This window comes from Mercenaria mercenaria, chromosome 19 (assembly GCF_021730395.1).
Source record: "Mercenaria mercenaria strain notata chromosome 19, MADL_Memer_1, whole genome shotgun sequence".
Taxonomy (NCBI): Eukaryota; Metazoa; Mollusca; class Bivalvia; order Venerida; family Veneridae; genus Mercenaria; species Mercenaria mercenaria.
In genome coordinates, this window is record NC_069379.1 from 32,658,529 (window position 1) to 32,673,876 (window position 15,348).

Below are 15,348 nucleotides of genomic sequence, written 5' to 3' on the forward strand. Positions count from 1 at the left end.
ACAGGGAATGCCACGCACCAAAAACGCAGCCTCCCCAAAACGAAACCCACAGCACGCACACGTGCACACCACAAACACACACGCATGCACGCACACCCACAGCACGCAAACGTGCACACCACAAACACACACACACACACGCACGTACGCACAAACACGCGCGCGCACACAAAGCCAACACATGACAAAACGAACAAACAAAGGAACACAGTGGGGCACCGCCTTGGAACGGTCAATGGCAAAAACACCACTGGGGAGCTTAAACCGGTTTATGGTGCGCACCCAACCTCACTCTTACCCCTACCATGTTCCAAAGACACGGGACAGTGTAAATAAAAGTAATCCCCTCCAGGTGAATCTCTAACACACGTAATGGAAACAAAAAGGCATGGCATGTAAAACACAAAAATGCTAGTGTATAAATATATAAAAAGCAAACCTTAAGAACCAAAAACGTATGTACTCAGTCTGATTTCAGATCTGTTGATAAGAGGTAACGAAATGTACAACACCTTCACGCTGCAGCTCTGGAGGAATAGTTATTCAGAGTCAAAAACGACCACAAATTATTAAGACTTTATTGAGCATAAATTCTTTTTTTTAATTGTTTTATGAAAGGGTAAAATAAATCTAGAATTTTTATAAAATTATTGTTCTTCTTCAACATTATATTTTTATTCCGAAACACCAGATGTACATTTTTTGTCGTATACATATGTAACGTCGTCATAATTATGTGAAGATATATCATTCAATGAAATACATTTCAGAGTTACACTGTAACAAAAGAAACACTGTATACGAGGGCTGTTTCATAAATTCGAGGAAATCTGTTCTCAAACTTTTATTTTTCAATCAAATTACATGACTTACATATATACAAGTAAGTTGATATATATCCTATTTTATTTCAAAATCGGTTTTAATTTCCTTTGAATCATCGAAGAATAAGAGGTATCTATAGCAACCAATATTCAGCGACTTGAAGCACCTCGTTATTTCATGCATTTTGAACTTACCCAAAATGATGTTGAGTAGTCAAATTTTATGCAATTTTGGCGCGAAAGCAACTGACGTAAGCGTTACGTGTGGACGTCATTTCCTGAAATTTTGAAGACGGTTACTTCCCAGCAGCGTTTTATCGCCTATGACTTCACAAAATCGCTTGACGCCAACGGATGAAATTGAGTTACGTTCCGTAGTTAAATTTTGTGCGGGACTCGAACCATTTCCGGCGGAAACTCTTGAACAAATTAAAAACTCTGATACATTACCAACATGTATAAAGAAATTTGTATACAAGTGGCACGAGAGATTTACAGACGGAGGAACTTCAGTGTTTGATGATAAAAGACCAGGTCGTCCGACATCTTCTGTAAATGTGGGTAACGCGGAACTAGTGAAAGAACTGATAAACACTGATAGGAGGCTTACGGTACGAAATGTGGCAGAGGAGCTGTCTCTTTCTCCCACAGCAGTATATCGTATTCTTACTGAAGGATTGTAAATGTCAAAGGTGTCGGCTCGTTGGGTGCCACTTATTCCTCAGGACAAAGACAGACAGGAACGAGTCGAGTGCTAACGAGAGGTGACGTTAACGTTGATGTCGGCGTGCTTCAAGTACTACTCGGTACTATTGTTAAATGTTCCATGTAAAATTAACTATTCCATGTATCACTACGATTTTTGGTCTGTAAGTCAGCCTTAAGTAAACGTTTCTCATGATTTATTTTGTTTTTAATATTTTATTCCTGTTTGAAGTAATATAGCAATTCCGCGAACTTATGAAACAGCCCTCGTATCTTCATTTTTGTCCAAAACCAAGTACACGGTCAACTGTTAATTTGACGTTCATACCTTTCAGTGTTATTTTACGTGACAATACACATAAAATATTATTATCTTAAATATCCGATGTCACAGAAGTGATTGTATGTGTTATTTGGCATTATATGTACAAAACTCAGCAACAAGTATTTATTTTTGATTAACGAAAATATCTGGCATAGCAACGACACCGAAATCAAATTCTATAAATGTAGAATGTATCCACCTAGTCCTCAACAAAGTCCCATGTTGACAGACCGTTTCAGGTCTCTAACATTTGACTGGTTGATGCTTGATTGAGTCGCGTCTTTAGACATGACTACATATACTATATACCCTTTAAGTCAGTTTAGTGTTTCTATAAATGTTTGCAACTTTGCCATTGGGCTTTTCTCAGATTTTGGACGAAAACTGACACTATCTCGCAGTCTATGAACCGAACATGCCGTCATTTTAAAAGGTAAAATGCCTCTAAGAATTTGTCGCATTTCCTTCTTCGCGAAACTTCCAATATTTTTCTTAAGGTACTCTTCTACCAAAGATTCATCCCCTTGAATATGCTCTTTGTGTACCTCTCCCAACATTTCGGTTAGCAGTTCTTTGTTTCTACTCAAATGTTTAATATTACTCTCCATCCAACCTCTTAATTTTTCCATTTTATATTCTTTTGTTTCAGACTTCATGATCAAGTCTGGGAGAAAGTCATGCATCGCCATGTTCTGGCTGACACTAGTAAGGTACTGTAGTATGTTGCCCCTGTTGATAAGCTGGGACACATTTTCACCTTTATGCAAACACTGAAGTAGGTACGATCCCGAAGGATACCTAAAGGATGATTTACCTGGAAAATAAATGATAAAGCAAGGTCAGATTGCGTCCAGATGGAGTTCTAAAGGCTAATTTCCTGGAAAATGAAAGATTAAGCCAGGTCCGGTTGTGCGCCGATGAAGTTTTAAAGGCTGATTTTCCTAGAAAAAAATATCGAAAGTAATGTAGCGTCCAGCATGAGTCATACAGGCTAAATTTCATGGAAAAGAAATGAAGCAGGTATGATAGCCTGAAGATGGAGTCCTAATGTATGATTAACCTGAAGAATAAAAGGTAAAGCAGGTAAGGTGGCATCCAGAGAGAGTCAATATGACTGACTGTCCCGGGTAAAATATATGTATATTGCAGGTAAGGTAGCATCCAGAGGGACTCCTTAAAGCTGATCTTCCGGGGGGAAATATATTTAAGGTAAGGGAGACAGAAAGGCTGATTTTCCCTGGATAAAAATATTGCAGGTAAGGTAGCGTCCAGAGGGAGTCATACAGGCTGATTTTCATAGAGCATATAAAATAAAAATGATACGATAGCCTTAAGAGAGAGTCCTAAATACTGATTTTCCTGGGAAATAAAACATACTTCAGCAGATACGGTAAGTAGTCTCAAAGAACAACTGTCCTGAAAACTAGCGAGAAAAAAAATGTATGCAATTCAAACATGCATGATCTGCATATAAATAAATCACAGAAACGGTCCACATTCATTCCTAATGGCTGATCAACGTTACAAATAAAATATATTTCAGTAAGTTATGGTCACAGGGAACCTTAAAATTTATTCTGTTGGAAAATAAAACTTTTTACAACAGGGCTGGTCCAAAAAGAGCTTCATAGGCTGATTTTTTTTCATGAAAAAAAGTAAGTGAGATCCCGGAAGTCATCGTAAGGCTACTTTAACTGGAAAGTAAAACCTGATATTTCAGCATGTGGGTTTATTTTACTTTTAGTATGTGTAAATGTTGAGTTCCACTCAACCCGTGGCTAGAGAGCGTGGACGGTAGCATGCATGTCCACTACCGTCCATGATCAGGCTCAATCAAACCGAGCCTGCAGCATTTTCGTTTTTGTCGTGTTGAGCGGCCTGTGAAGTTTCAATTTTTTCTGTTCTACAGCCTGATTTGCTTTGAAAAGGTAGACGTAGGTGGGATTCCTCAAGACTGATTTATCGGGGTGTGTGGGGGTGGGGGCGGGGTGAAGCTATTTTAGCAAGTATAGCTAAGACGAAGCCACGAATAACTTGGAAAAAAATATTTTAATAAGCAGTCTCAATGGCTGCAATTGCGAGTCCTAAAATCTGATTGATCTGGAAAGAGAATAAACAAATAACTTTGACAAGTACTGGTCAACGAGAAGTCCAAAAATCTTTTTTAGATTTACATGATATAAAATAGTACATCTAGTTTAAATCGTTTGTATATCACAAATTATTTAGTTTTTTTTAATGCCAAATCGACACAATGTCATAGGTCATATGGCGCCTTGCCAGCTTTTGATGGTGGGGGCGACCCCACGGTGCCCCTCAAGGCATTTTATCATGCAAATACTATGCAAAGTGCCTGATACCACTTGCCTGATATTTTATTTTGTTATCAGGTCATTGACTGATATCAAATGTAAGCCCCTCCCATATTGACGGACTAGTTTTTACATAATTCCAGATTGAATTTTATAACAGAGTCCAGTTTCGATGTTGCACAACTTTTTTTCTAAATAGATTAAGTAATCTCAACAACTTTCCTCAATTATGGTTGTCTCTAATTTTATCGCACAGACAATAGCAATGAATGACGTAATTGTGAAACGTTCATTATGACATCACAATGTTTACATGGATCATTTCTATGAAAGGTTTACAATACACTTGACAATGTATGATATACTTATTCTTGATTTATGCCTAATCTAAGGCATGCACATTTTATTAAGTATTAGCAAAAGTATTTGTGTTAAGTATAATTCTTGGAACACTGTAAATTTAGTGATTTTAAAAACTTTAAAGTATCTCAGGGACTCTGACCTGAGTCTGGAACTGGAAGTGAAATTTTCAGTGCTTGGCCTTGGGACATGTAGTTGTTTGAGTCAAATGTTTCATTATATGGAAATAAAGCATGTTCTAATTTTTCAAGAGGACATTGTTTAATTTTTAATGCAGGTAAGAGTTTATTTCATTGTTACTTTTTACAAGAATATCAAAAATTCAAAAAACATTGTCGGAGTTGAATTCAATATTGCTGCCGTATTGTTTCGTTCAGATGTTTTAGGGGCGGATGAATTTTCAAATCCGTAAAATATAATTTCAATTTTTTGCTTCAGTAGATTTAGACATTTTTTACTAAATAAGAGATGAAGACATATATGTTGTTCTAAGCAATTTATGTGAGTTTCATCATAAATAGAATAACAGGCTAATGTCTTTTGATATCAATGTTATTCGGTTCCCTCACCCCTTCCTGCCCATATCAACCTCGACCTGATAACATTGATATCAAAAGACAGTAGCCTGTTATTCTCTATATTTCAGGCAAGAGAGGTCACCCAGGTTTAACCACCGACCTTCCGAATGTCTGCTCAATAGCTTCCTTACATGAAAGAATTGTACACTCGAAGCGAATTTTCGAACCCACAGCTGTGAAGGGCAAGCGATTTGCAGCCAGGGCCCGTAACCACTAGGCCTCAGAGGCCCCACGTTATTTGTACAGCTAAACGACTAAATAGATACATTAAAACCATCAACATGTATGGTTCTGTTTCAGCGGCACGAAATTTAAACATGAAAATATTGTATAATGCAATGCCTTTAGGAATATATAAACAGTATCATAGTATAGTGAACAAATTTTGTAAGTTTGCTGATTGGACGAACAATCAATCAAATTCATTGCATACTAGTATAAAATGGGAGGTTACCTGGCATAACTGGATACATGATAAGACAATCGTTGGGACAATTTATTGGGACAACATCAAATGGCGTGGTAGGCATCTGTGCATCTGAAGACTGAGGAAGAGGTTCACTTCCTCTCCCTGCAGAAGCAGAAGCATCTTCTTCCACTGTTTCTTTCGAAGTATTTGTTCTCTGTTCCATTTTCAAAGCATCTTCATCATCAGAGGTATCATTGTCATCAATAGTGCCATCATCGTCCTCACTATATTCATCTGTTGAATAACCTCCTATGTCACTATCCGCATTGTTTCCATTTCTTGTCTCAACGGCGGATTTGTCATCCTTGCCTTTCAACTCATCCGGGTCTGATAGAAATAAGAAAAGAAGACGGCATAAAACATATGATACTATCACATAGCAATTCCTACAGAGTGAAATACTGTCCTCTCGAGTATACATGACCCTGCCAGCATTCGGGCTCACTGGACCAATTCATGAGGTCCCGCTCGTTTTCCCTTATATGTTCTATGTTTTGATCGCTTAAAACCCTAAATAACTTTATCAGCGATCGCTGTTTTACTTTAAACATCTAACTCTAATCGTTCGATCATGTGGTAAGCACAAACAAACCAGTGTCCGAGGATATAAAGCTGAGTTTTGATACCATTCTCCAATCTTCAGAATCTCATCGTTTCTATTTTTGAAATCGACCAATTGCAAGGCTACATTTTGCATCAGGTCTTCCATCTCTGTTGTATCTTACATATCCCGCCACCAACCTTGTGGTGAAATAAAATGTCTACATATCTATCTCTTCATACTGCCTCACACCTCTCGCGAGTATTATGGGCAGGGTGCATGTCGTTGACTAGTACAGAATAAAAGAATAAAAATTGAAAAACATTTTTTTCAGCGATAGAAAGAATGTGAAAGTGACAAATATTGTTAAAAAGGATGGAGTAAAAAGATAAAAACAATTGCAGTTTAATTAGTAACTGAGCTGGCCACTGCCTGTTTGATTGAAGGTAAGACAGGGTCGCAATATTTGGGGTTAACCTATTCCACAATGTGGTATGGGGGGAAAAGGAATACTTCAAGTAATCTAAACTGACATGGACTTGACGGAGACTTAAGGGATGCATGTGTCTATTTAACCTTGTAGGGGCTTCTATGTAATTGGGAAAGGAGATAGTTACAAAGCCATGGTATATCTTATAGAACATGACGAGCTTGGAGTCTAGACTTCTATTCTCAAGCGTGCGCCAGTCAAGGGTGTTTTGCATTTGTGTTACGCTGGAGTAAAGGGAGTAATCATTCTTGACCCATCTGATCGTGCGTCGCTTGACAATTTCCTGCATGTGAACATTGACTTGTGTATAAGGTGACCATGCAGATGAGGCGTTTCAGCATGCGGTCTGACCAGTGTCTTGCTTGTATGCTAGAGTCTTGATGCTTTCATGTTTTGTTTTGATGTTACGTTTGTGAAACCTAGTGCTCTGTTTGCATTAGTTGTGATTCTGGAGATATGTGTATTCCATCTAAGATCATAACTGATGTCGACACCAAGGTATTCGACATCTTTAACTGAGGACTATGTTTGGCCATGAAGATTATAAGGGTATTCAATGGGTTTCCTGTTGCGTTTTATATAGAGGACCTGACATTTACTAGGGTTAAATCCCATGTCCCATGACGATTTCCATTTCTCTAATTTGAGGCGATCATTTTGTAGCCTTTGACAATCTGAGTGGGAAGTGACGGCGAGGTAGATGGCCGTGTCATCTGCGTACAGGCGCACCTGGGATGTGACCATGTCAGGGAGGTCATTAATATAGAGTAGGAAGAGGAGGGCCCCCAAGAACAGATCCCTGGGGGACACCGGACATGACGGGAACTTGATCAGACGCAATGCCTCCAACTATTACTGACTGGGATCTGCCTATAAGGAATGACGGTATCCAAGACACGATTTGGTCGCAAATACCGTGTTCTTGGAGCTTGTATAGTAATTTTAAGTGAATGACTTAAATGGGTCTCACAGGACCGTCTTTCACGGAACCTGTGCAGTTCAGAGTATGTTATGCTTTGAGAAGTGTGTGGGTAGGCTATATGCTCTGACGTGCTCCAGGTGTTTACATAGAACACATGTTAATGATATGGGCCTATAGTTTGCTGGATCGCTAGTATCACCTTTCTTATATAGAGAGACGACGTTTGCCATCGTCCACTCAGAAGGGAGTTGACCAGTGTTTCGGGACTTTTGGAATAGCAGTGATACTATATCAATGATCTCATGGCGGAGTTCCTTAAGGACAATGGGCTTTATCTTATCTAAGCCGGCAGCCTTATCCACATTGAGGTTTTGGAGTAGTTTCAGGGCACCATTTGGGTCTAGTTTAATGTTTGGCATCACTGGGTATTTTGGGTTCCTTAAAACATTTTTTGAACAGTTGAGACAGTGAGAGTGGGGAGACGCCGAAAAAAACAGACCGGAACTGTTTATTTAGGATGCTTGCTTTTCCTAGGTTTTCTGAAGTTATAGTACCGATTGTTTGATCTTTAAGTGGGAAATACCTTGGCTGTCTTGGTATGTCTACCCGCTATATATCCCCGCTAAATTACTGTAATGAACGTGTCCATCTTTCAATTTTAACAGTATAAAGGTATAACATAAAAGTATAACTGTTATAAAGGGTGTTTACCAAAAAGACACTGACTGAATGGCAAACAATGCAGATCTTAATCAGACTGCCTGGATATGCAGGCTGATCATGATCTACACTTATCGTAAAGGCAAACTCACTTCTGTCCAGCATGATAAGAGTTAAACTGTGCAAACCTTTCCAATCTTTATATAAGATGTTATACTCGTTAGTGACGTCAACGTCTGCATAGATCCAGTGTTTCTGTTGCGTCTTTTTCTTCCTGCGCAACTTGCACGTGAAGTAGCGTTTGATTGTCTTAAAGTTTGACAGTGATGCTATTTTCTCTTCTTCAACACTGATTTGGTGACCTTGGTCATACTTGGGGTGACTAATGCTGATGAGTTTGTTCCGAGACCCTCTCGATCTGCACGCCTGATGGTAGAAGAAAACAAGATGTTATAATGCAAGATCACTTTAAATGGGAATGATCACGATCTCCCCGTGTATGTTTCCGAAATTCAGCGTGATGTTATATCACATAAATGGAACATAGCTCTAGTTATTATCTTAATTTATACACTGTATCACGTGGCAGGACTTTTGTATCACATGATTATTAGCTCACCTGAGCCATGCTCAGGTAAGTTATTGTGATCGCTCTATGTCTGCCGTCTGTCTGTCGTCTGTCTGTTAACATTTAGCTTGTGTATCCGATTGGTTCTCATGAAATTTGGTCAGAAAGATTGTTTTGAAAATGGGGTTTTGGTGGTAAAAAACTAGGTCACTAGGTTAAATCAAAGAAAAACCTTGTGTATGCAGTAGGGACTGCATTTTACACCGGAATCTTTATGAAATTCGATCAAAACGTTTGTCTGGATAAAGTCTAGGTCAAGTTTGAATATGGGTTATCTGGGGTCAAAAACTAGGTTACAAGGTCAAATCAAACAAAACCTTGTGTATGCAGTAGGGACTGCATTTAAAACCGAATATTCATGAAATTTGATCAGAATATTTGTCTGGATATATTCTAGGTCAAGTTCGAACATGGGCTATCTGGAGACAAAATCTAGGTTACCAGGTCAAATCAAAGAAAAAACTTTGTGTACGCAGTAGTGGCTGCATTTTACACGTGATATTTATGAAATTTTATCAGAATGTTTGTCTTGATGAATTTTAGGTGGAGTCATCTAGTTCACCCAGTAATTATAAAATCAAAGAAGAACTTTGTGAATGTAATAGAGACTACATTTTAGGTAAGATGTTCATGAAATTTGATCAAAATGTTTGTTGTGATGAAATTTAGGTCAAGTTGAAATATGGGTCATGTTGGGTCAAAAACTAGGTCACCTGGCCATATTAAAGAATAACCTTGTGTATGCAATTGGGGCTGCATTTTTCAGTGGATCTTCATGAAATTCGATCAGAATGTTTGTCTTGATTAAAGCTAGGTAAAGTTAAAAACATGGGTCATGTTGGGTCGAAAACTAGGTCACACGGTCAAATCATAAAATACCTTGCCTATGCAAAAGGGATCGCATTTTAAGTAGGATATTCATCAAATTTGATCAAGCTGTTCTCAGGTGAGCGACCTAGGACCATTTAGTCTTCTTGTTTGAACTAAGGTCTTGTATCACATGGCATGGCTTTGTATCACATGATTATTTGAACCAAGGTTTTGTATCACGTGGCATGACTTTGTATCACATGATTATTTGAACCAAGGTTTTGTATCACATGGCATGACTTTGTATCGCATGATTATTTGAACCAAGTTGTTGTATCGTGTGGTGATTTGCACTAATACTTTGTATTTGAATCACGTTTTGACTTGAATCATATCACTTGATAACACGAAATAAGTCACTGAATCGCGTGATGATTGTATCAAGTGATTAGCAGAACAAATTAGATAGATTGTTTAATTTGATCGAAACTTTACGATGTATAGATAATACATTGTAACTTTAAGTTCTGTAAAAAGATACCGGTATTAAACACGTCATTGTAGCCACTGGTAATTTGATCGAAGACAACGTTGAAAAAAAAATCAACGACATCATATAATGATTTGTTTGATGATTTGAACAAAGAAATCTTTGACATAGGATATTAAATAACAATTCACATTTCGGACTCGGCAATCCTAGAAAAGCTTACGGATGTTTCATGACATCCTTTACCTTGGGCATTTTCTGTATCAAATCTAATCGCAATTTGAAACATACCAAATCTTGCCGCTTCTGACCTATTGCGACTATAATGTGTACATGTATACATATAAATAGTACGACTATAAGTCTTACCTGGATGAAAAATAATTTCGGCTTCCCAGCCAACCCAGGGGCTTTGTCATCATTAAACATGTCAACAATATCTTCCACGAAGACCTTTCCTTTGTCCTCTGCCAGAACAGCGTGTTTCCAAACGTCCGCCGCAGAGGACAATCCTGAAGGCATGCAAGGAAAACTTAATTATAGGTTTATTTTTTATGAAAGTGAATGTACAAACATTTTAGTGCTGAAGATTTTTCACAAAGTCGTACGACTGCTGAAAATATGCGGCAGTTTAAAATTTTTGAAAGTTTTTAATCATGCAGGCAGTCATTATTATGCTTATGACGTCATTTACACATTGCTGAATTATTTTACGGCTTGGTGAATTATTATATTTTCTTGAGTTAAACATGCAAAAACGGGAATTATTTTTCATTCTAGTTGGAAAATGTGACTGTCTTTCAAGAATCAAATGAATATTAATCAAATGCAAACCAGTATAAAATAATTTGAGCCGTGCCATGAGAAAACCAACATATAACAGGTTCTCTAATTGCAATAGGCTTTGAAAGCGAACAGCATGGATCCTGACCAGACTGCGCGGATGCGCAGGATGGTCTGGATCCATGCTGGTCGCAAACCCACTATGTTGATTTTCTCATGGCACGGCTCATTTATTAAATCCAAAATTGGTTTTTCTTTGCAATGGAAATATAAATGGTTGTTGTTTTGATCAAATGCCGAAATGTTTATACCTTTTTCATTTTTAATTTAATTTTAAATTTTGTTTTCACTAACTTGAATGATTTAAAAACAAAGTATATTCTATGTAGACCACATGCATGTGTTTTCATCCCAAAGTTAGTCAAAATAAAAAAGTAAATAGTGAAATATGTGACCCCTTTCTAATGAAATATTCATTTATGTTCATACTCTTGCTTGTGTGTAAAAAGAAAAAAAAATCCAAAGCATGTAATTCACGCTTTCGACAAATATACATGATTCAAATTACTTCTTCTGAAAGAAACATGCTTCACAAATAAAAGCCGCGTTTGATAGTTAAAATCTATTTCTGAGACACTGTCAAAATGGAAGACCGTTAATTGTAATTGCGGTATATGACCTAGACCCCCAGGAGTAACTCTGATCGATATACAATTATTTCAACATTTACATGATTTACATAGATCTACATATACATCACAGGCGTGTCATGTGATTTCAGTAAGAAGTGTGTTAGAATAATGAAGAACTGCCTGATATGTGCTTTCCAAGGCAAATAGATTCCACAATTCTACGGATTTAATTTAGTGTCTGTATACCTGTTCCCTTCTCTACTCTGATTTCTTCACCATGTGTGCTTATTACGAGCACAAAACAGTCAGAATCTTCGTTTTCTGCTGAGCTGGCAGCTGAAAGAAATCAGATTAGTCATTGAAATAGTATCTGTTTTATCATAATGAAGAATAAGTTCTTGTAAATTTCGTTTTTTTAGTTTTACATATTTCATCCAAGAAAATTTTAATCGAAATATGTTCCTCCTTTTGTGCTATGACTCTGTAACAGCTACATCAAATATTAAAATTTGTTTCAAATATATTTTAGATACTGTCCCATCAACTAAATAGAACTAAGTTTAAACCCACAAGCTTTTAAAAGATTAACCCCGGTATATATTTAAACATTAATTCATCTTTGTTTACTTAACGTTACATAACATCGAACAATCAGAATGTCAAAATGTCAATCAAATTCAAAGCAGAAATGTAAATTAAACACATATGTCAAATATTCCAAATGTAAATCAAACACACAGTCAAAATTTCAAAATGTGAATCAAACACATTTTATTGATATACTATAAACAAATTGATCGAAGGAAAACCTTTCTGCAATTCAGTTTTCATATCATCAGCTTTCAAGTTCCTACAAATGGTTACTTTGAAGTCAAGCCGTAGGAACAGTTCTTCCATCATCTCCAAGTCTTTCGCGCATCCTTTTCTCCCAATGACGTCTTTGCCTTTCGCATTTTTCCAAATAAACTGATTGCCGATGATTAAGGCACGACCTCTGTATTTGTGACCAAAATTATACTGGAACGTCATGGTGAATTACCTACAAACAGTATGATTACCCATAAAGACAGGAAGGACGCAAACATTAATTCCTATTGGATGTAGACGCACAATAAGTGTATAATATAGTGACTAACAGTAAGGGTTAGGTTTAACATAAGTTTATAGTGAATCTTTCAATGTGTGTGTTCGTTCAATGTTGAAGAATTAATGCTGACCCAGCCTGGATAAAACGATATAGCTCCTCTGCCGAAAATAATGATAAGAATAAACAGACAAATAATTATAATAGCAATTTTAACCCGTCTCATGCTGGATACGATTAATTCTGCCTTTGGGACCAGTGTAGATCATGCTAAGCCTGCACATCCGTGCAGTCTGATCATGATCTGAAATGTTCGCTATTCAGTCAGTATCTTTTTGGTAAGCATCCCTGAGAGATGGACAGGTTCATTAAAGAAATTAAGCAGGGTAAGAGTTTACCAGGGTAAATAAGTTATGTCAGATCATGGAACGCATTCCGAATTCCACAAATTTGCGTCGATACTAGTGCGAAAGAATCATTACAAATCCAATTTTCCGAAATGCTAGGGAAGTGTAGAGCGGTTGTATTACATATACTTTGCACTTACACAGATGACATAAGGTCAAGTGGTCTCGTTGAAAATTTAATAGGTTAACATGCATCAATAGAGGTTACATGTTTACATAGACATGTGTAATGTAGTAAAGTCATGCATAGCTCATCACAATGTTCGTTGAAACTTAACTTAAATTGTAAACTGAAACAACTTAAATACTTATTAAAGATCAGCTGTTTTCATAGTGAAATAACAACAACAACAAATTTTATGCCGATACTTTATTGTAGCGATAGACCCTAAAATTTTCAGTGATAGTAATAGTTAAATAAAGTCTAGGTATTGATTTTCAAGTCCTTGAAATAACCAAAAATGATTTCACAAATGTTAAGTTTATGGTAGTTTTGTTAATATCAATAAAAGAAGTTTTGATTTTTAATTTAAAGGTGTGATCCGCAAAAAAGTACAACTCTTGCCTTGGGCTAGTACTTACACGCAGAGATATCTATTAGTTTACTTCCCTTGCAATTACACAGTTGAGTGGAAAATAAAAGCTGTTTTAGACACAATATCATATTTTTTTTTTTGCACAACAAAAACATTTAGGATTTATTAATTTGTGTTTGATTTACCCCTCAAAACATGGTTCGTATGATTCTGTCAACTTACATATGGTAAAAAATGACTTTTAACAAGCCAATAATATAATGAAATGCCAGTAAGTAATTAACAGTGCAGATAATACAGTTTTGCTTGTATCGAAAATGTCACAACCGAAGCACTTTTGTAATACAGAACACCTGGTAGGATTAGTAAAGGATCTCTATTTCCTATGTCTATTAATTGTGCTTATAGAAACTATTAAAAAAATTTTGTGCGGAGAGATGTGCCATATGTGGAGATTTTCTGTAGAATTCTAACTTGTACCTGATGCATGAACTTGCACAAACTACAATTCGTCAATAACGCCAATAAACTCGTATGTGTCATTAAAAGCCATTCATATTACTCCCATACATAAAATCAATATATATTTGTTCATAAGTTTAAAGACTTTGTACTAACCTAAATTATGAGCATTCACTGGAAAACAAATGTCATTATCAAAAACCCTTATAATTCCCTGAGCTGACTGATAACGGATACTAAAATGCGGTCTGATTCTTTAATGCCAAAATAATTTACAACAAGTTTTGTAAAAATAAATCATTATTTCTTTGATATTTTATAAACCATAACATTTTACCTCCTTCCTAAATTACTCCCCTAGTACAGTATATATCTTTCACATTTCAAAAGTTGTCCAGAGAAAACTAATTTAGTCCGTTGTTTACTTCAGAATAATTAGCACATCAATTCTTTTCGAACTGGTAAGAAAAAAACAATTAAGAAAAAAACATACACTCAGTCTTGATTTTAACCTTTGACAGTCACTTAATTGTATTACTTCCTGGTCCTATTTCATAATCTACCTCTCATAATACGAATGTACTTTCATCTACACAGGTTTACACATAAACTCGTTCAGGTTGAGTTACCTGCATAGCGTTTCGCTTGCTCGAAGATTACTGTAAAGCATGTCACGTTTATATAAATATCGGTAAACTTGTATTATCAATACCGTGTCGGTTTAGATTAACATTATAGTCTTGCCTCCGGCGCTTGTTATGATCGCTTTAAACGAGATGAGACCTGTATATATAGGACTAGATTTCCCTACATCAAAATATATCTAAATACAGATCTATTTACATTTAGGTAAAGACAAGCACTTACTTTTGTGTAAAACGTTTACATTACGTCCAGGATAAAATGACATATTTTTACTCTCAGGAATTAGCAAAGCTAGTTAGTTAATTGTAAGTGTAAGCTATAAACGTCACGCCTGCTTTAAATATTTAGGGGCGTATGGCAAGGGGTGACAAGAGGGGATAAGAGGTGCAAAATAGGTATTGGACCTTTTTTTCCAACCCGCCAACATTTGATCCAATGTATTCATTTTCGCAGAGGAAAAACAATGTATAAACTAAAGCAAAATAACATATACGATTGTCATGCAATAAGTATTTACGACGGCCTAAATAACTTTATGCTGATGCATGACGGTTTAGAATGTTTTTTAGGATGTATGATAAATTGTATGGACTAATATTTTTCAAACTTACTTTTTGGTGTAATAATATAGCGGGGAAAAAAGATTGAAGGAAATGCCTTTTTTGATATTTCATGGTTTAATTCA

At 36.5% G+C, this 15,348-nt stretch overlaps 1 protein-coding gene across 4 annotated transcripts; it reads right to left on the reverse strand.

Annotated features, from left to right (window-relative positions):
• Window positions 1-564: 564 nt before the first annotated feature.
• Window positions 565-14,987, reverse strand: LOC123543143 (uncharacterized). Of its 4 annotated transcripts, none has more exons than XM_053530844.1 (7): window positions 14,886-14,987; window positions 12,339-12,568; window positions 11,776-11,865; window positions 10,484-10,626; window positions 8,375-8,612; window positions 5,559-5,900; window positions 565-2,668 (listed from the first exon to the last, which is right to left on the reverse strand). In XM_053530844.1, exons 2-7 carry the CDS (start codon window positions 12,556-12,558, stop codon window positions 2,172-2,174), a joined length of 1,530 nt encoding a protein of 509 aa, XP_053386819.1. In that variant the 5' UTR covers window positions 12,559-12,568; window positions 14,886-14,987; the 3' UTR covers window positions 565-2,171. The 4 variants fall into 4 exon arrangements, with proteins under 4 accessions (XP_053386819.1, XP_053386821.1, XP_053386818.1 ...); XM_053530846.1 differs by lacking the exon at window positions 14,886-14,987 and adding an exon at window positions 14,648-14,769; XM_053530843.1 differs by lacking the exon at window positions 14,886-14,987 and adding an exon at window positions 14,512-14,648.
• Window positions 14,988-15,348: the final 361 nt, after the last annotated feature.

Bases quoted from the DNA above. Each gene is read 5' to 3' on its own strand.
- LOC123543143 (XM_053530844.1), bottom strand. From the start codon at position 12,558: ATGACGTTCCAGTATAATTTTGGTCACAAATACAGAGGTCGTGCCTTA. The intron at 10,627-11,775 runs GTATACAGACAC...GCATGCCTTCAG, and splicing joins CAGAGTAGAGAAGGGAACAG to GATTGTCCTCTGCGGCGGAC. The intron at 8,613-10,483 runs GTAAGACTTATA...TTCTACCATCAG, and splicing joins CGAAATTATTTTTCATCCAG to GCGTGCAGATCGAGAGGGTC.